Raw genomic sequence first — 21,038 nt, forward strand, 5'->3', positions numbered from 1 at the left:
AGTGGTTTCTTATTACTGATAAGAGGTTTTCAGTTAGTTTTTGGTCAACAAAATAAGAAACTTTAAAGCTGTTTTTGTTGTAAGAGAAATACCGTGGAGATGTTTATTTTAGTAATAAAAAGCATGATATAAATGGAAAGGTTGATTTTTATCTTTTTTTCTTGCTTTTTTTCCATCCTTGATGTGTTTCATGATCCTTTCTTATATGGGTTTACATGTTTCTGAATTATAATTCTGCCAGCGAAATATACACAATAGTCTATTAAAAACATTTTTAATGTGCGTTTGCCATCCAGTCAAGAAGTGCAAGCAGTTCAGGTCTTACCCAAGACATGGTGAAATGCTGATTTTATGTGAAGTCATTTAAGTATGAGACTTGACTTTTTCTTCAGGCTTTATGTTAAAATTACTGTGTATTAGGAGTTTATCTCTCTGATTAATGGCTCTGATAAGGAGTAATTATGATATTTGGACAACTTTTTGAGATTTTTTTTGTTAATGGTGCAAGTCATGCATCCATTTTGTTGAATGTTTTGTTTTAATTTTTTCTGGAAGTAAATCTAGTACTATTTCAGTGCACTGAGGATTTTATGGTTGAGCTTTTGTTTATGGTTCAGAAACATGTTTCAAACACTGTTATGCTATTCTTTTGGGCTATCCATACATTTAGCCCTCTTGTTATCTTTCATTATATGTATGGATGATCCTTCACTTGTACTGTGAAGGCCAACTGCTATATTATTGTTGCACCATCAATTTTTGACCTATGTAATAAGTTATATAAAAGGTTTTGTAGGAATAATGGTTAAAACTGCAAATAGAAATGGGGTATTATTGGGTTAATTGAAAGATTTAAATCTTTGTAAGACCAAGGAATATTTTTGAATTCAGTTTAATTCTAAAATGAATATTCATATATTTTATGTTGTTAATGTGTAACGTGGATCAATACTATATGTTCTGATATGGTACTTACCTGCCTCACAGTATTAACTGTTCTCATTCAGTGCTGCTTTCTGTATGTGAACTTTTTTGATACACATGTCACAAGCCTTCTTCTCTGTTGGAACTTAAAGATTCCAATGTGTGTCTCATGCAAATCATCATGCATCACTTAACCTATAGGAGAATGATATGCTTACATGACACATGTATCTCACTCTGTGACCCTCTACTGAAATATCACATTTTTTGTTTGGCACTGTTTGGGTTCAGACATGCTTTTCCTTTAATTTTTCATGTTCAGTTTTGTTTCCTCACAGAGTGATTGTTTTTTGTTTTTTTCAATTTTTCAATTAATGTTCTTTCATTTAACCTGTTTCATCTATTAATATTAGTTAATTCTAGTCACACTATTTTCTACACATGAATTTGGTGAACCTTTTTGTGCTATGTATTAAGTTAATGTTGATACATCAGAGGTTATCCAGAGACCAGCATTTTTTGTAAGGTCTTGTAGTGTGGGCAGCCCAACAGCAGATTTATCTGCTTTTTTACATCAAAAGATCAAATGTTATGCAAGTCAAGCTTTGTTCCTAAACAGTCTGTTTTTGATACAGTCTCAGAAACTACAGAGCCTCATGTGACATTGGTCCAACAACAATACACACTTACAAATATCACAGGCCATTTGTCTCTGTCAGTCTCATTTACTACCAATTACTGTTTCCCATCCTTCCCAGCCCTTACCCTGTACTTCTACCTGTTAACCCCCCATTTATCATTTCCTGTCCTCCTCTTTACCACCCTTTACCCTTCCCTTCTACTCGTGGTACTTCTTGTCATTTATTCCAACAATGCACCCCCTGTCAGCATCATTACAAGTGACTATCGTGGGTTTGGGGCATTAGTAAATCACCAGGAGGCTTCAGGCTATTTGATCTGCAAACGGAATCTACTTGCACATCAGTGTTGTCAAACTAGTCGCCATTTTTAGGATATTGCATCACTTCCTTCTTCTTGCCCAATATTGTCTGATAATGATACATTCAGACAATTCTATGCTGGCAGCATATCTTGACCACCAAGATGGTACCTCGTCCAGAGAATTCTGTTTTTGGATGTTTGTTCTGTTATATTGGGATCATGCACACCACATTTGTCTTATTGTATCATGTGTTGAGTGCTTTTGATCTGGTTGAGGGTTGTCTTTTGTGTCCCAACAGGATATATCCCACAGGTTTGGTATTAGATTCCCTAGTTTTTAGGAATCTTTGACATAAGTGGGGTTTTCCCCACTTGGATGCCTTTGCTACAACCCTCAACACCAAGTTACTTGTGTTTTGGCCACCTGTACCTCATTTCCAGGCCCTGGCATCTGGTTTCTTCAGTCAGGATTCGTAGCACAAGTATTTTTGTGGGTACCAACCCATCTCATTACTTCATTGAGTGATTTCTAGCACCCACTTCACTCCTTGTTCAATTATTCTGATTGTTCCTTCTTGGCCAGCTAATCCTCAGTTTATACAGTTATAACATCTGCTCCTCTTCCCTTCTGTCCATCTTTCACTTTCCCCTACTTTTTTTGTAAACTGCAGTCATGCCCTTCCATATACTGCATCTTCACACCTGGTATTTATGTATAGTTTGGCTAAAAGATCTGGTTTCACACATATAGTTGCTTCCTTGTTAGCCAGTTCCATCTATCTATCTTCCATGGAGGTATTCCATGCATGGTATTTGATAGTTGGTCTACAACTCAGAGGTTTCCCTCTGATCAGCTTATTGTGGCTTGTATGGTGTAATATCACACCTGAAAGCTTTGACTGCAGGATTTAAGGTGGCTCATGTATTCCTTCTGGATATGTCACCCTTCCAGGTAACCTACACTGTTGGATTGGCATGTAAATATGGTCCTCTGTGCCCTTACTTTACCTCTTTGAATCATTTTCTTCTTGTTCCATTTTTCCCTTAAAACATATTTCCTTCTTTAAATCTGTGGATGCCAATGGTTGGATATTTGCCAATGGCATTTGATGTACCTTTATTTTCCTACCTGTCTTCCTCTTTCTCAGAAAGACCTTGATAGTTCAGGAGGATGGTTTCTTGTTTTCCTCAGTTTCCCTTTTTTTTATTTCCTTTCTTTACCCTCAACTGGATCCAGATAGGCTTCTGTGCCTATACAAAGCTCTTCATTGTTATATTACCCATACTGCTTTCTTTCATGGTAAATATTTCAGACTCTTTATTCCCTGGTAATCCTCTTTCCTTTGGGATCTTTCACCTTCTACCTTTCTCAGTTGGGTCCATCTTTTGATTCACTTGGCCTATTCCTCACTACCTTTTTCCTCCAAGTCTTTGCTTCAGGTGTCCCCACCATCAGATCTGACAAATTACCTTTTTTTTTTCTTCTTGTCTTTATCATTCATTCATTCATGCAATCCAGCATGTGAATCACCCCCAGTACAGTTACCTCTCACTATCTCCATCATATCATGGTTTCATCCTCATCTGGGTTTTATCTACCACCTGTGGCTATTCTTCAGACTGTGGTAGAGCTATGACTGGTAAGTTTCTATTCATACTTTATTTTATTCTCAGGTGCATCATCTTTATTCATCATTACTTAGATCCTGCTCTAGGGCAAGTGGTTCCTGACCAGGTATTCTTTAACTTGAGATCTGCAGTGTACAACTGTGATGACTCCAGCTTTATTTTTTTGGCTTTGTATACTCACCATTGAAATGGGGTTTTTACAAGATCACATGTAGGTTCATAACTTTGTAATATTTTATTTCATTAATATGTTGTCCAAGACAGTATCACCCACGGACTGCATGTGTACAACAGAATAAGATTGCTTTCCACCTCTGCCATGCCTAGAGTGAATAACTCAGTTTTGTCTACTTTTCAAAATAAGGTTTTTTGTGGTCACCCATTGTAATGTCTCAGGTGATGACATTCCTTTGAAATCTCCACTGCATTGTACCCTCCTTTCTCTGAGTGGAGTGTGGGAGTCCTTACCATTTTCCATTTCCAAGCTGTTGGGATGGTGAACCATGGAGGAACCCTGCTGAATGAGTTCCTCACAAAAAAACATTCAGTTATAGAGAAGGGAAGTGTTTTTATGTAGGTGTATGATACCTTTGTATTTATAATAAACAATAATCCTACCCTCATGTGGATGTCAGTATGGGCAGGTTTTGGAGTTAGAGTGAACCATTCAACATAAGTCTTCGCATGTATTTCAGGTTGTCTGTCTTCCTCCCTCAATTTTTTTTGTTTGTGTTTTGGGTCACAGTAGAGGCTTGTAGGATTTTTCTGGTTCTGTCCTTGGGTATCTCTCATCCTCTTTTCGTTATGGGAATGCTATTTGGATGGTTCCAGCCTATGTCACATTTGGGGAAGTTGATTAGATACAATAGACATCCTCTTGATACTGGATGTCAAATTCTCAGACCAATAACTCAGAGCTAATCCTAGAGTAATAACTGACAATCAGGGTGGGTCTCAATCATTTGGTTATTGGGTTTGAGGTGAAGACAGTATGATTCTCATTCTATCCTCATGCAGGTGTCAGTACCCTGTGAGCAGGTTTTTTGATGTAGTGCATTTATCTAAATCTACAGCTAGAGCTGCATCCTTTGTTTACCTAATATTCTGATTGTGGGATTGAGTTACAGTATGTTTCTCTGTTTAGGATCAGTTTCCTGTACATTCTCTCCCACTCACTTGTGTTTCTCACATTTTCTGCCCATATATCTCCCACATTCTATGTTTGGGTGAAAAAATGCCAAGCTCAAAAGTAACATGGTTCCCCTTTTCTTATCTTTGGATTTGATTCTTCATTTCCAGGGGTATCCTTCAGGCACTTTGGTGGAGGACTTCTGTCATTACCTTGGAAAGGCCACTCATCTTTATCAATGTGAGATTTAGCTAATATTGTGAGTAGATATAAGTGCCATATCAGAAGTTATAATTTTCCTGTGTTGAAAATATAGTTCTGTTAGGTCATTACCTTATCTCTCACCTTCTACATTTCTCCATTGCTGGTTTCTCCTACATTTCAAAAACAGTTTGGTAGAGGAATGTAGAGGGAGTCACGTGCATCATGTGAACATGTCATACTTCTATTGGTTAGGAATTGACTTGTGATTATTTGTATGAAAGACGTTTTGGAATCTTATAATTCCAATAGGAGAAGCAGAAGGTTTGTGGCATGCATATAGAAAGTTTGCATATATTAGGCAGAACTGAACAAGAATAGCTAATCTTGTGAGTGGAAATAGGTACCTATTGGAAATACATTTTCTGCATAAGAAAATTAAAACATCAGCAAGTTATTACATATTTAATAACCTTTTTCTTTTTTGGAGGGATATTTGATATGTTATATTCCTAAGTTGGTTTATAATTTATTTTTAAATCACAATTACTAGTGAAGCACTTCTGTAGTATGAAGGAACACTTTATCTGTTCTTTAGTGTTTCTGTTGTTTATCAGTGCTCTTGATTTAAATTTTAGAGGAATCATAATTCTTTATTAATATTATCATTATTTTTTAAATATAAAAGTTCAGTAATATTTTGAGTAAGTTTGCACATGATTGTTTTTGGTTTAAGATATAATTCTGTAAGTATATTTTCAATTAATATTTATCTTATAAAGTTGAGAAATATAGAATACTTACTTCAGATTCACCAGGGGATTTTTGTCTCCATTGATTAATTAAAGTTTAAAAGAAAAACATTTCAGGAAATTTTACTTTGTAAACAATATAAGTTGTAAATGGTTTTAGCTTAAACATAACTTGAAAATTTTGGTAAAAAGATTATACTTTCTCTTTTATTGTAAATATTTAATATCTAAATACTTTAATCCTATTCAAAAACAAATTTGTTTACTACTTGAAAACAAATCTTAATGTATTATTCCTGTTCAATTTAAAGTGCCAAATATAGTCTTTTAACAGTAAAAAATCTGAGGTCTGATACAACAATGATCTCCAAATGTATCACATCTAGATTGGTGTCCCAAGTATCTATTCATTTTTGAAACCACTTTCTGGAATATTGCAATTGCTTAGGCATAATCATTTTCAATTACATTATGTTACTTTTCAGAATATTAAGTAAATCCTTTTTAAAACATAGTATTATGGTATATTTATTGAGATTTCAAACTTTAAAAATTAATAAAGAGAACAAATTTATGATGATGAGAAACCCACTGGAAGTTAAACTGTATCTCAAGACAGCTGGTACAGTATTAATACTTTTATTAAAATAAAGTAAAAAAAAAAATGTTTCAAGCTCCTTAGGTCATCTTCAAGTTAAACATACCAGTCATCTTGAGATACAAAGACAATAAATGCTAGTTTTCTAGTCTTCAGATAAATAAGAACTGTTTTCTGACAATTTTTAACAATTATTAAAATGTTTATTTATAATGAACACTTTTTGAGCTTTCAAGATGAAAAATCTTGAGATTGTGACTAAGTGGATGTTAAAAAGAATGAACAAAATAATTTAAGGAATGTTTTTATAAAAGACTTGACTGACAAAATATTTTGTAGCCCTAAGTAGATTAATAGAAGACAGCTATTTTGTGGTGGTTCTTCCACTTGGTCAGACAGTTTGTTGTGATAAATTAAAAACAAAATCCGGTCATTGTTTGATAGGTATTGGAATAAAACTGTTAAAAGTAAATATCTGGCAAGGATCAAGTAATAACATAAAATTAGGCAATGTGACTATAAATTAGTTTGAAGTAATGGGATTTATTTGCTGCTGTTGCACTTTAAGTATAATAAAACCGAATTGATTGATGTTATTATAAAAAAGTATCAGATTTGACATATAGGAACTTGGACGTTTTTGTTGTGTCACATAGAGCATTTCTTACATTTGTTGTTTTATTTATGTTACTTGTAGTTTTTTTTTCAAAGAATTGAGTTTATACATTTTTCTTAACAGGCAGTGAAAAACGAACTAGACAGAATGATTAAAGATGACATGTCTCTAAAGGTTTGTAAGTTAAAAATAAATTAGAAACAATGTTACTTTAAATGAATACAATAAAATATGAAGTTGATTTTGAACTATGTAATTATTTATTGATATATTTTTTTAAAGAATGAGTGAAGAACATTATATCAATCAAAGAATTATTATAATTAATCTGTTATAAAAAAGAATTCTCTAAGGACAGCTTCAGTGTAATGTATAATGTGTTTAAAATGTGTGTTGAAACAGCTGAGTGAAGGAAAGTGAGATTAATGTATTTCAGTTTGATTAAATTTGAAAGGATTTATGTTTTAACAAAATGTATTACTGGGCCACATATGTTAAGCTATAAGATGGTTTTAAAGTAAAGAATTTATCATTTTCTTTCAATAGGTTTCAGAGATCCAGGAAAAAACAAAAAAAGTTAAGTTTTTCCGACATTCTTTGACATACGACAAAGACAAAATAGACATTATTGAGCTTTGCATTACCACAATCTTAAAATTACAGGAAGATCCAGTATTAGATCACAACCAGAGTGTAAAAGAAGCAGTGTCAGAAGCTCATAAAACTTTCAACTCGTGTCAGCAAAACATAAAGTCTTGCAAAAATAAGGTTTGTTTACAATGTTATTGATAAATAGTAACAAAATAAGAAATTAACAAACTGCAAAACAACTTGTAGATTTTAAAAAATCCTGTAAAGAATGTAAGTACATGTTTGCAATATGTAGAAGTGGTAATTTACACTGTTTCTCTTGAAAAAGTAGGCTAGGTTAGTGTCAACATAATTTATGTTTGTATATAACTTATTTTCCTTTAATTTGTGATGGTCTTACAGACAAAAATATCTTATTCTTGTGCTTATAAGAAACCTTCTAGATATTTCTATATGTAAATGCCTCTCAGTGGAACAGTGATGTGTCTGCAGACATGAATTGCTAGAAACTTAGTATCACTACTGTGGTGTACAGATCACAGATAGCCCATTGTGTAGCTTAGTGCTTAATTCCAGACAAAGAAATATTTCTATATGTAAACATTTTTGTCAACTGTAGGAAGCAGCAAAATGTCATAAAGTGTATATATGTTGCTACTGTGAAATACTATGCTATAAAATGTATTGTTCCAGAAATCCAAACTTATTGTTTACATAATGAGATTTTAATTATTAGTTAAACTTGAAAAGAAAATAATTACAATTTTCAGATGAAAATGGAGATTAATGAACAGTGTTTATGATCCTATAAAGTAGAATAATAATTTATATTAGAAATATTTGCAAATTTACCAAGAAGCTATAAATTGTTTAATTTTTCTTGTTTTGAAAATTGTATTTGGTTTTTAAGTTGTATTCATAAAATTAATGCAAAATTTTCTTTTAAGTGTGACTAATGTAAAGTTGATTAATGACTGACAATTAACTTGAATAAAAATGTTGGTTATCTGATGCAAGCATTTCTTGAACTTACATAAATTGTCTTCAACAAGAAACTTGCTTTTGTATTTGCTTTGAAAAATTAGTAAAATAATGACAGCAATATAGTTAGTTGTTGCAGTTGTGATTTCTTTTATAGGATGAACTTCAGTCTCTTATTGAACTTCGGGACTCAGCCAAACAGCAGTTCTGTGTCAAGATAGAACAGTTCCTAAACCTCTTTTCTCAATATCCTGTCTTTGAGAAAGCTAGGCTTTTGGAGGTAATAAACTATATTTTTATTGTAATTTTATTCTTGGAGTAAAGTTTCTGCTGGATCAGATGGAGAGAGAGAAAAATTCTGAAGACTAAATCTAGTTGGCTATTTTTCTTCAAATCCTTTCTGAGCTAAAAACATCTTGAGGTAATATAAAAGAATTACATGCTCTAAAGTTGTAATGTTTAAATACTGTATGTTCTCTGAAAAGCCTTGATATTTTTACATATTTAAATATGATATTAAATAATGCAAGTCATTGCAGAGCTTATTATTTGTTACCAGGAATTTGTCTCAAAAACCAACACTGAAGTATTTATTTTTGACATAAGTAACATACCTCTGTAAAAAGCATGAAAACTATGCAAAAGATAATTGTCAGATGCTTAACTTTCTTCTTTGAAAAGTAAGATCAGACATAATACTGGCTTATTGAAGTGTGAAAGTTTTAAGTTTTTTGGCTGTAACTTTCCTTTTTCTGTCAAACAAACTGAGGTAGCCATTCTTTGTTGCTGTTATGAACTTAAAAAAATATGGGATTAGGTGATATGATTAATAATTTAGAACTCTTAACTTTCACACAATTTATTTACAAATTTATTTTATTTATTTATTTATTTATTTATACAAAGCTGAAAGCTTTGTATAAATATGAATATACTTAAAACATGCTATACATTGTGTTGTGGGTGATTTTGTATGAAGAGGTGGCAGCCAGGGTAATGGCAGTAGGGGTGCTTTCTGGTATGTGCTTTGAACACCCAGTTCTTAATATCCTTCTATACTATTTCATGTTGTTAATTAATGCTCATTGGCTGCAGAATTATTTTATGGGATAAAGTTTTAAGGCCGTGGGTCAAAGTGAAAAGTGGGTATAACTCAAAAATTGGCTCTCCATATCAGTGTTGTGGTGGCTATTGTCATATCAACTTCATCTGAGTTTATGTTGTTGCAATAATGGCATCCATTTTTTTTTCTTTCATTTCATTACTTCGTAGACAGTAATAGAGCACTCTCAGACATACATAAGATTTTTTTTAACCTGTGTATGGTAGACAAAATGTAATGTGTTTTTTCTCATAGCAAAGCCACATCAAGCTGTCTGCTGTGTCCACAGAGGGCAAATTAAACCTCTGAATTTACCACTGTCCCATCAGAGAATGGAAAATTTATTTACTTATTTATTTTTGTTTAAGGACATTGTACTATATGTGAATAAAGCTAATATTAACTTATCAGAGTAACAGCAGTAATGGGGATTAAAAGAGTTGTGAACCTCTTATTCCAGACTATCACCCCACAAAGTTTGGTTGAGAGTAGCCCAATGACCTAAGAGTAGTAAGATAAGAGAAACAAATTGTTGTGCTTTAGATGTATATAAATAAATATCATAATCATGAAAATATTTCTTTTACCTGGGAAAACTAAAGAAGAGTGTGGGATATCAGTTGGATCTTGTTACGAGATTTTGACCGAAAAATTGAAGATGCACCTCGTTGCTGCGAAATTTGTGCCACGCCTGATGACAGACGAACAAAAAGCCCATCGTGTCCAGGTTTGTCAGGAACTGCTTGATCGTTCAGAAGAAGATGAAAACTTCTTGTCAAGGATCATAACAGGTGATGAATCATGGGTTTATGGTTATGACATTGAAACGAAGGTCCAATCATCCCAGTGGATGGGTGAAACATCCCCCAGACCCAAAAAAGCTCGCCAAGTTCGGATCAAGGTCAAGGTGATGCTGACAGTTTTCTTCGATGCTAAGGGTGTTGTTCACCACAAGTATTTCCCGAAGGCTCCAAAGTGAACCAGACTTACTACATTGAAGTTCTGAAATGTCTGAGGGATGCCATCCATTGCAAAAGGCCAGAAATGTGGAGGAGTGGCGACTGGTTTTTCCGTCACGACAACGCTCCAGTCCATTCAGCCCTCAGAACTCGTGAGTTTTTGGCCAAACACTCGATCACTGTTCTTCCCCACCCACCCCCCTACTCACCTGACCTTGCTCCTTGCGATTTTTTCTTGTTCCCCAAACTCAAAAGACCCTTGAAAGGAAGAAGATTTGAGACGATTCCCAAGATTAAGGCAAATGCGACGAAGGAGCTAGAGGACATTACAAAAGAAGCGTACCAGGACTGTTTCAACAAGTGGAAACACCTTTGGGATAAGTGTGTGCGTTGGGGAGGAGAGTACTTTGAAGGGGTCCCAGACCTGTAACTTCTAAATAAAGTACATTTTGTTTTATGACGTCAGTCCGCGTATATTTTGAACAGACCTTGTAATGTATATTAGTTTTAAGTTACCTAAAAATCTTTAATAAACTTGTGTGACTCAAAAGTGTTTATCATTTCAATATGGCAGAATGAATTTTTGATGTTTGTTTTGTATCACATTAAATACTCTTGGACATTGATTTTTTTTTCATCTCTTTCTTTATTGTTATTAGATGCTGCTGTCATGTTTGAATCAATACTATCATCCATTTCTCTGCATGGCTGACACAAACATGCTTTTGTTGCCTCTAAGTGATTTATCAAGTTTCTACCAGAACATGAAGGTAGGAGATTCAGAGAAAGAGACAACAATATTGCAAGAAACATGTGACAATATTATTTCTTTTTAGTTTTTAGAACACCACAAGCTTTAAAGTACATGTTTTTCACCACATTTTGTTATAGTTAGATTGCACAAATATTAAATTTTAATAGTTAAAATCTTGTTAATGCTAAAACTCATTTTATTTGAGTTTATATACAGATTTGTTACATAGTTCCTCAAACAGTTTGTTTTAAATCTGTTGAAAGAAACTACTATATTTGGGTAGGTCAAAGTATATATGTCGTGACTTTTCAGGGAGTTACATTCAAAATTCAGTTGAACTACTTTATTATCAATGTATATGATTAAATTTGGCATCAAAACATAGCTAATAAATCAGATTTGAATTTCATAAAAGTTTTTAGCTTTAATTGTATGTAAAAATATTTTAAAATCTTCAATCTCCCATTGTATATGAGCATTGTGAAAATTGCTTATTTAATGTAGATTACTTATTATAATGTACGTATTACTCAGGCAAAGCATAATTTATATAGATTTCAATCTTATATATGTAAAAAATGGCTTGTTTGGGTTGAGAAAATTTTTTTACGTAGAGGAGCAAACAACATTTTGACCTTCTTTGGTCATCGTCAGTTTCACAAAGAAAGAAAGAGGTAACTGACTACGTGTTTAAAAGGGGTTGTGTAACTGAGTGTCGGAATGTGGAGGGCATGCTTAGATGTTTGAATATATAATTTTATATTATTTATTTTATTATTATTATTTATTATATTATTTTTAATATAGGTATAAAGGTGTTCCCTTGTTTTGGTTTATTTTTGGCTTGAGTTGTTGTATAAGTAAGGCTTCTTTAATTTTGTGTTTGTTCGTTTCTTTCTTTCTTTAGCATTTGAGTGTTTTCTATGGTTATGTTGTGTTTATTTGACTTGCAGTGTTTGAAAACATGTGAAGGTGACTTTTTATGCTATTTGAATCTAGTTTCCATTTTTCTACTTGTTTCTCCAATATAGAAGTCGTGGCAGTTATCACATTGTATTTTATAAATAATGTTGGTGTGGTGTTTGTCAGTGTAGTTTTTACATAGTATAGATTTCAGTTTGTGACTGGTTTTTGAATACATTTGGTATTAACTGGAATGTCATATTTTGTTATTAGTTTTTGCCAAATGTTGGTTATTTTCCTGTTGATGTCGGGAATATATGGTATGCAGCAGTATATGATTTCGTGATTTTTTGATTCGTGAGATATATTTACTTTAGTTGGTTGATTTTGCTTTCTGTCTAGGTGTGTACGTATAATGTTTTCTACAGTTTGTGGAGGAAACTTATTGATGTTGATGAAGTATTGTTTTATTTTGTCTAATTCATTGTTAATTTTATCTGGTTAGCATAGTTTTATGGCTGTGTTTATTTGGTTTCTTAGTATGTTGAGTTTTTGTTTTGTTTCATGTGCTCCTCTACGTAAAAAATTTTCTCAACCCAAACGAGCCATTTTTACATATATATTTTTCTCTACAAGTGGGTTTTTGCGACATCACTGATTAAGATTTCAATCTTGTTTGTTTACAGAGTAATAAATTAGCAAATTAGACCCACATGTCATGCCCATTTGACACGTCCTCTGTATCATTAATTGCCAATAGTTTTTTCTCTGATGTTTTGCACTATATTATTTATCACCAATAAATATCCCAAAATTCAATTTATCAAATGTTTTCTGTATGGAGAATTCTTTCTTTTACTTCCATTTCTAAACTACTTTCTCACAGTAATCGAATTGACAAGCTTAGCCGAATTTCTAAAAACTGTTATTGTAAAGTTAGAAACATTATGATGGTTATAAGACATCATTTGCTCTCTGCATTTTGTTATTCTGCGTTTTTAGATACATTGTTCAATGAAATGAAAAAAATATTTATTGTAGTAGTACCATTAGTATTTTAAAAAAAGCTTAAGTTTCAAACATTTACAGTCTAGTAAAAAAAATCAGGTAAATATTGTATTTTGTCTTCTATGTGTATTATTATTATTATTATTATTAGAAAAATGACTAAAATGTCAATTAAAAATATTAAATTAAATAAGATTAATTCAGGTAAGAGTGTGAAAAAAAATCACAAGGTATGCTCACAAGCAACTTGGAGGGTGATTTAGATTCACAAGTTTTTATGGTAGTTGCAAGGTTGGTCAAATTGACCAACCATGTATAGTTATAGTTTAGAAAATAATGATAGAATATAAAATTTTTTTCTGAAAAATGTATTTATTTGGGAGTTTTTAGGAATTATGCAAATGAAATTTGAGAATTTTCAGGTGAAGGAACTGTTTTTAGTTTAAACATAAAAATCATCTTCCACTCAGAGCAGTCAAGCATTAATTTCATATGATTACAGAAAAAGTTTTAGCAAAAATAATTAAATGGAAATGTTGATTTTCTTTCTGTACGAGAGATATTTAATGTTTACCAAAAACTGCTAAATTATACAAAGATACATTAAGTACTTTCAAAGCTGTAGTAAGTATATCATCATTACAAAAGGATTGAAAGCCAAAAACACAAAATATTGTGAAACTGATCAAAGTTTAATGGCAATAAATATGGTATTTTTAGTGTTATTTTAAAGTACAATTGTTTAAGGAGTTTGGAGAGAGATTGATTCTTGTTAACTGTGGGGACACCAAATTTGGTATTGAAACATTGATTCTTAATAATGTCTGTGTATATCATTGACATTTGCATTAAAATTATAAGAGTATAAAGTAAAATAATTATTGTCAGTGAAGTCTATGCTTTCTCTTTTAGTCAGTGTGAATTACTTTAACATGCATATGCCTAGGGATAGTTTTGTAACAAATTAATACAAATTAGCTATAAAATATTAAATTAAAAGTTTAATTTACTTCTAAGAATATAAAATTAATAGTTAAAAGAAAGATAACTGATAAATTTTTCTATAGTTAATATTTTGTATAGTTATGCAGATATATTGAAGAAACTTCACAATTGAAAAATTTATACTAAAATGCATATGATAAAAAATCAGATATCTGTGGTTGACTATGTGTCATTAGTAGATAGTCATTAATACAGGTACAATTTAAATTAATAATGACAGATTCACTAAAGTAAATTTGTTTTACAGAATCAAAAACAGGAAAAAGTACAAGAAGTGAGAAGACAAACAAATGATGCAATGAAACAATTATCTCAAGTACTTCAAGCCTTCTCTGAAGTATGTATATTACTGAGTAAAATATTTTCTATTTTTTTAGCAAATGTTAAAGAAAGTGTTTAATTTAACAGAAAGGATTAAAAAAAAACTAAAAGATTATTGTTGTATATGGTACAATTAAATATAAATTTGCAATGTTTTACTTTAACCCTTTCTAAAACAGAAAGTGTCACTGATATATTCTCTTTATTTTCATTTTAAGAAGTGAAATACTTAATCAAATTACATGAAACTTATAAGCTAAGGGTTTGAAATTAGTAGAGGCCCAAGAGTCATTAGACCCCAAAATTGCAAGTTTGTGCATAAAGTGTCTGCTAAGTGATCTCATAAAATCAAAAGAGCCATTAAAAGTTTGGCTTGTTATAAACTGATCTTTCTTAATCATTTTCTGATTTAGTAATCATTTAACAATATGATAGTACCACAGGAATATGCCACATCTCTTTCTGAAAAAGGATACTTGTGCAGTAAGATAGAAAAGAAGTGCAAAAATAGTGAAGAATATAAAAATAAGAAAATCAGTACATTTATATTTGGATGTAAAACCACCTAAATATCACCATTGTTGCTGCAGTTTAGAACTCTAACTGCACCCCATGTAAAATGTCACTGATAGCAAATTACATATTTTCCAAACAAATGTTCACAAAATAAATTACAAAAATTGCATCCTTGTAAAATGATATAAACCATATTGATGAGATTAAGGTAAGTAGTAAAAAACTGCACAAAATGAAAGAATACCTTGCCTGTGAAAGACAGATGTTTGTTATTATAATGTATAAGGTATATTTGTACCTTAACATCCCTTATCTTTAAGGCTGTTTTTTTTTATGATCATGGGTTAAAGGACATGTCATCACATGTGTAGACTTGCATTTAAAATTTTATTGAATTACACTTTTATGAATGCATGTCAATAAGTTTACTATCAAATTGTAGATTATAACCCAAGTTATAGTGTTAATTTATTAACTCAAAAGTAAATATTAAAACAAAGTTCTTAAATATTGATTTTTGTGTGTCATGGTATGTAGAATGCCGCTTTGATTAAAATTAGATGTTGGTAATGTCCAACTATAAATTAGAAACCCAAGTTGCCAATACTGAAAAGCTAGAATATGAAATACATACCTCCTAAGTTTTCTATTTACTGGCATATTACTATATTTAGCAAATCAAACAAGGTGTTACTGCTCACCTCTTTTACTTTTGAAAATACTTGCTTACATCCATCTGGAGGGAGCTTATACCCGATCAAATGTTTGTAATTTTCCCCATGTGGTTTTTTTCAGCCTTTTCATGGAGTGTACTTTTCAAGTTTAGTCTTTTGTTTCCAATATTGGGAAATAAAAAGTAAGAGAAAATAATATTTGAAAACCAATATTTTTAGACCCAAATATAGTTTAATTAATAAGTCTGATAAATTACAATGTAATTCTGTGATATTGGTAAAGTAATTTATAATTTTTTCTTATTTAAAATACATATATGAAACCTAAAAAAGTTACCTTGTTTTACATCCTCCACATGCAAAATTTGACAAGGCTTAGCATTCAAGGTTTGGCAAGTGAGTACAAATTTCTCCACCATCATAATAGTAGCAATCATTATTTTCTTTATTCTGTTATTTACTGCTCTGTGTCCACTAGGACAAAGCTAAAACAGTTGCCAAGTGATTTCAATGTTTGTGTTGTTATTCAGAAAGGGATAAAAAGTCAATAAACTAAAAATAATAAATATATTAGTCTTATAAGGTAACAAGACTTAGGATATTTAAAATAAACATTTGTAGTTTCATATTATAATTTGTAGTAGTTGTAAAACAATTATAATACATAATTTGTATCTATTTCCTAATTTTGTATGGTAGTTATTGGGTCAATTAAATGTACCAAACTCATATAGAGATAAAGTAGAGAAAATGACAGAAAAAAAATGTTATGTTTTTCTATAAAAATTCTTTGATAATTATATGAAGGATTTAGAGATTTTATATGTGAAATTTGATAATTTTCTGATCCATAAAAGTACTACTAATTTTAAAATCAAAATTACCCTGCATATTGGACAGCCAACATTCAAGAAAAAGGAAGTACACAAGGAAATTATTCATTTAAGTATCTTATACTTTGTGTACAAAATCATTATAATATTAATGATAATCTGCAAAATTTCATGAAGATACAAATATGTTTTAAAACGTTTTACTACTTGATTGGTATTTTGGGAGAGGAGAGTATGGTTTGGGTGGAATTCACCAAATCTGTAGTTTAAGATAATGTGGAAAATCTAAAGAAAGGTACTTTTCACAGATTTAATTTTTTTGCTTTCTTGTAATGTAATGGGAAATTTAAACTTCACAAAATGATCTGTAAAGCAAAGTTGAACCCTAGTCACTATCAAGAGAACATAATGACAATTATACAAAATGTAATTCTTCTACTGTACAGCTAGGAAACTGAGAATATATTTTATAACATTGGGTTGAAATTCCAGGACAGTAACAATTTTCTTTGCAAACTGTGAAAAATTGAACTAGCATTATTTCCATCTTTCTGTACAATATACCAATGAGTTACTTGACTGTATATCTGTTTACATCTGCTCATTTGTTTTCCTAAACATGTTTTTCTAGTTTAATATTCTAATACAGTGTGGTTCTGTGGAGAGTTTGTATAGATGTGTGTTATAAGATTAAGATTGACCTTGACCTTCTTCAGGTAAGATTTTATGATATAAATTGCAGTATGAGGCACATAATCTTGGACATCAGAAAGAGCATGATTGACAATGGAGGTAGGCATCTGTTGAAAGATGCATCTAGAAAACTGGATATCCATAAACATTTTGTATTATATTTTCAGAAAATCTTAGATTTACAGGTGAACTTGACTGTGCATATTAACTCGTGTATAGAGATTGCTGAGAGTTGTACAAAAATTGATCTAAATTGGAAATATACTTTGACTATAATAGAAAAATTAAAAAAAAAGTGTAAATAAATTTTCAAAGTTTATTAGAAAAAGTAAATCAAGTAAAGCTAATTTTGACCATCAAAGGTAGTAACAATGTTAAAATGTTTGTGAATTAAAGATTTTCTCAAATTTTTTTCTTTCAGTATGTTAACTATTCAAAATGCAGAGTAATTTTCATTTTAAAATTAAAAACCTTTATGCATCAGAAAATTTTCAAATGTCACAAATGAAATCTTTATAACCTTCACTGAAACATTGTTTGTACTCTAAGTGAAATTAACTATTATCTTTTCAGAACACAATGTTGTGCAATATGTTATTTTCAAGGTGAAAACTTTGACTTTCTATTGGTTATATGTAATATATAATTTAATGTAAAATGGAACTATGAGCATATCCTGAAAGAGAGGATGTGGCAGAAAGGGTCTGATTTTCTACTGACATTTCTGTAACCAAATAAAATTGAATGCTGTAAATGTTATGGTGGTGTCTGAACAATTCTCAATTCTGCAGTGAATAATTTACATTTATTTTTTTATTCTTTAAAGGGGTGGTGAAAAAAATAAAGAAGACAAGATGCCTAGAGAACATTTGTCACATGCCATGCTAGAGGAAATTTGGGAATTTTTTAAAATATTTGCTTATAGAATTGGGATCTTAAAACTTGTATAGTATTGTATGGATTATTACGTATATCTTTATGCTGTACTAATTGGTATAATACAAACAAAAAGTAGTGTCATAATATTTTGAATGTAAGACACTAAACTTTTCTGTCATGCATATTGAAGGATACCCAGGGAGAAAGGGTTAAAGAATAAAAATATAGATCTATTGTATATTATTGTCGAACAGCTCTTAGTACAACCAAAATGCTTAACAGTTGATTTTTATAATGGATGAATAAGTATCTTGGAGATTTGGTTCTCAGTGAAACCAAGAATGCAACACAGTTAACCTCTTAAAATTATGAAATAATTTAAGTTGATGTGTTAATTTACACTTTTTCCTTTACTGGGGATGAGTACTGTTACTTCTAAAGTATATTAAAAATTATATAGAGCATCAGCTGACATGGTGAAACTAGAAGAGTCCATCTTTTTAAGATGTCTTAAGTATCTTGGTTTTCAGTTTACTTCATGTGTATGGATATAATTAAATAAATTATAAAAAATATAGGACCAAAGTTATTCAGCTCTTATGTGGCACCAACAGTTCAAAAAATGCTAAATTAATAAAAACAATGCTTGCAAGTGGTACATGAGAAAAGTTCCTTCATTAAAAGTTAGTCAGTATTAGGATTTATATTCTATGAATCAAATGCTGTTACTGATGAAGGGTACAATTAGTCAGGTTGACACCATAAAATCTTGAAGTTTGCAATAAATATAAAAGAATATTTTAAGCATAAAAAATGAGATAAAAAGACAAAAACACTAACAGATATCATACAGAAGTGAGGTTTGGCGTTACTTTGGTCTCTATTTTTTACATAAAATCTAAACCAATAGTGATTGGTTTTTCCATGATTTTGGAAAAAGCATCTGAAGTTTAGAGTTTATTACGAGTTTTATTTGTTTTAACATGATTGTCATATTTTCTTGTGCTACTACTTCTCAATTTTGCGAGTAATGAAATTATGTCTGAAAGAAAAAGAGAAATTTCTTGTAAAAGGTGTTAAATAAAATGCTAGTTTTAAATTAATTTTCTTTGTGTTGTTAAATTTAAATGCTAATTTTAAGTAAGATTAATTACCATTTTTCTGTATCTTGATCATGACTTTTACTTACTGTTATTTTATTACTGCTTTATAATATTTGATATATGAGATTTCATACAGAAAATAATTTAATATAAATAATGTTCACATGAAGTCATCTTTTGTCAGATCTGGTTCTAAAACTTGTTTTTCCTTTTCAGTCTGTTCTACTAGAAGATTCATATGTGGGTCCTTCATCAGCACCTGAAGATCATGTATGCTATTTAGAATACCTCCTTGAAGAACGTCCACAAGAATTTTGTACTGCTAGTTCTCTTTCCAAATGCCTGGCTGATTATTACAATGCTTTGAATGTGGAAATAAGTGAATGTGATATGGTAAATTCTTTTATGTGCTTGAAACTTTTAGAAAATTATGATCTGTTTCTTTCTTTTCTTAAAACACTTTTACATTTCCTTCCAAGTTTACTTAATGAAGTAGACAAAAATTTCTGTGCTCTTTCATAAATTATAACTTCCATACAACAGAAGGCTATAACTTTAATATGCAGAATAAGTATAGGATATTTGTTTAACTACTATGCAAAAATAATGTGAAAAGACATAGTAGCTGTTTTGCATAGGAATAATACTGATAATTTTGAAGAGTTTATTCAAATACTTGAATCACAGTGCAGTGTAAATGTTGTAACGAGTAGATTTTGTTGATGTGTGGTATCTTCCATGTCAGTTTTGACAAAGAAGCCAAAACTCAATTCAAGCACGTTAGGCTTTTGTTTTTCTACTTAGCAGGCATGTGTGCTTAAGCAACCAGTTCGTACAACCATTGGAATTAATGAAATATTAATAATAATATTTCTGTAATATTGAGTTGATGTGTTATATAAATAGTTTCATGTAACTTAAAAAAAAATTAAATTTTTGTTTTCTTAAAATTAAAACTGTATACTTGTCCAAACATATTTCATATTATTTATTAAATTACTCCTAAAATAAAAGATTTGAGAACATCTTGTATGTAATTCATCTGTTTCAGGAAGCCACTTCTGAAAGTGCTCTGATGGCGGTGGTTACACAAAAGTTACAAAACGAATTAAATAATGAATGGGAGAAGGTTCAAGATTTAGCAGAATTGAAAGTTCAGTACTCAAGTCTTTTTCAGGAATTATCACCTTGGTTACACAACAAGCCAGATATTACAGAAGTGATGGCTATAAGAAAAACGATTAAGGGGCTCAAGTCAAAACTACGTCATAAGATAGCTGATAAGAATGATGTTGAAGAGGTGTGTTTGAATGGTGTTTAATGTTTATTTAACCTGTATATTTGCAGTGTAGATGTAAAAGTGTAATACATGCCAAGAATACAACAATTAAGAAGACTTGAATTTCTTTAAGAGTAAAATTTATTATGTAAGTTTTTAAGGTGTAGTAATAAGTGTATAATGTTAATACTTTAAGCATGTGTTTAGAAAAGACATTTTATAGTAAATGCACTAATGTATTTGTGCTCTTATTAAAAATAAAGTTAAACTAAAAACAGTATTTTTCTTTCTGCATAAAATATGTAAAAATTTAATAACTTGGTGACTTCTCCTACCAATATTTATTAAGCTTCTTACCTAAATAAAGACAATTTTAATAATACCTTCGTAACATATATTATCTTACTGTACCTTCTGATTTGGTCATTGATGGAATAGGTATTCTTTGTCAGCTGACATTTTGTAAAACAATCTGAATAGCTTCATTTATTCATTGAAACATGTAGAAGAAAATAAAGAACATTCTATTTTGTATTCATATCAATATATATAAGATTTCTAGGTATTTAGATGGTGATTATCATCTAGTAACATTGTGTTATAGTTCATAATAGTATTTAAGTGCAGCTTTTAACATGCATAAAAG

General features: G+C 30.8%; 1 protein-coding gene across 5 annotated transcripts in view; it reads left to right on the forward strand.

Annotated features, from left to right (window-relative positions):
- Positions 1-21,038, forward strand: part of LOC143252776 (serine/threonine-protein kinase 31-like) — a 101,982-nt gene that overhangs the window by 59,572 nt on the left and 21,372 nt on the right. For all 5 annotated transcript variants that reach the window (XM_076505452.1, XM_076505455.1, XM_076505456.1 and 2 more), the window contains 7 exons: positions 6,915-6,965; positions 7,338-7,559; positions 8,521-8,643; positions 11,084-11,194; positions 14,342-14,431; positions 19,330-19,506; positions 20,165-20,413. In XM_076505452.1, the coding sequence (XP_076361567.1) occupies positions 6,915-6,965; positions 7,338-7,559; positions 8,521-8,643; positions 11,084-11,194; positions 14,342-14,431; positions 19,330-19,506; positions 20,165-20,413 (1,023 nt within the window). The remainder of the gene's footprint in view (positions 1-6,914; positions 6,966-7,337; positions 7,560-8,520; positions 8,644-11,083; positions 11,195-14,341; positions 14,432-19,329; positions 19,507-20,164; positions 20,414-21,038) is intronic.

Source organism: Tachypleus tridentatus, chromosome 6, assembly GCF_004210375.1.
Source record: "Tachypleus tridentatus isolate NWPU-2018 chromosome 6, ASM421037v1, whole genome shotgun sequence".
Classification (NCBI taxonomy): Eukaryota; Metazoa; Arthropoda; class Merostomata; order Xiphosura; family Limulidae; genus Tachypleus; species Tachypleus tridentatus.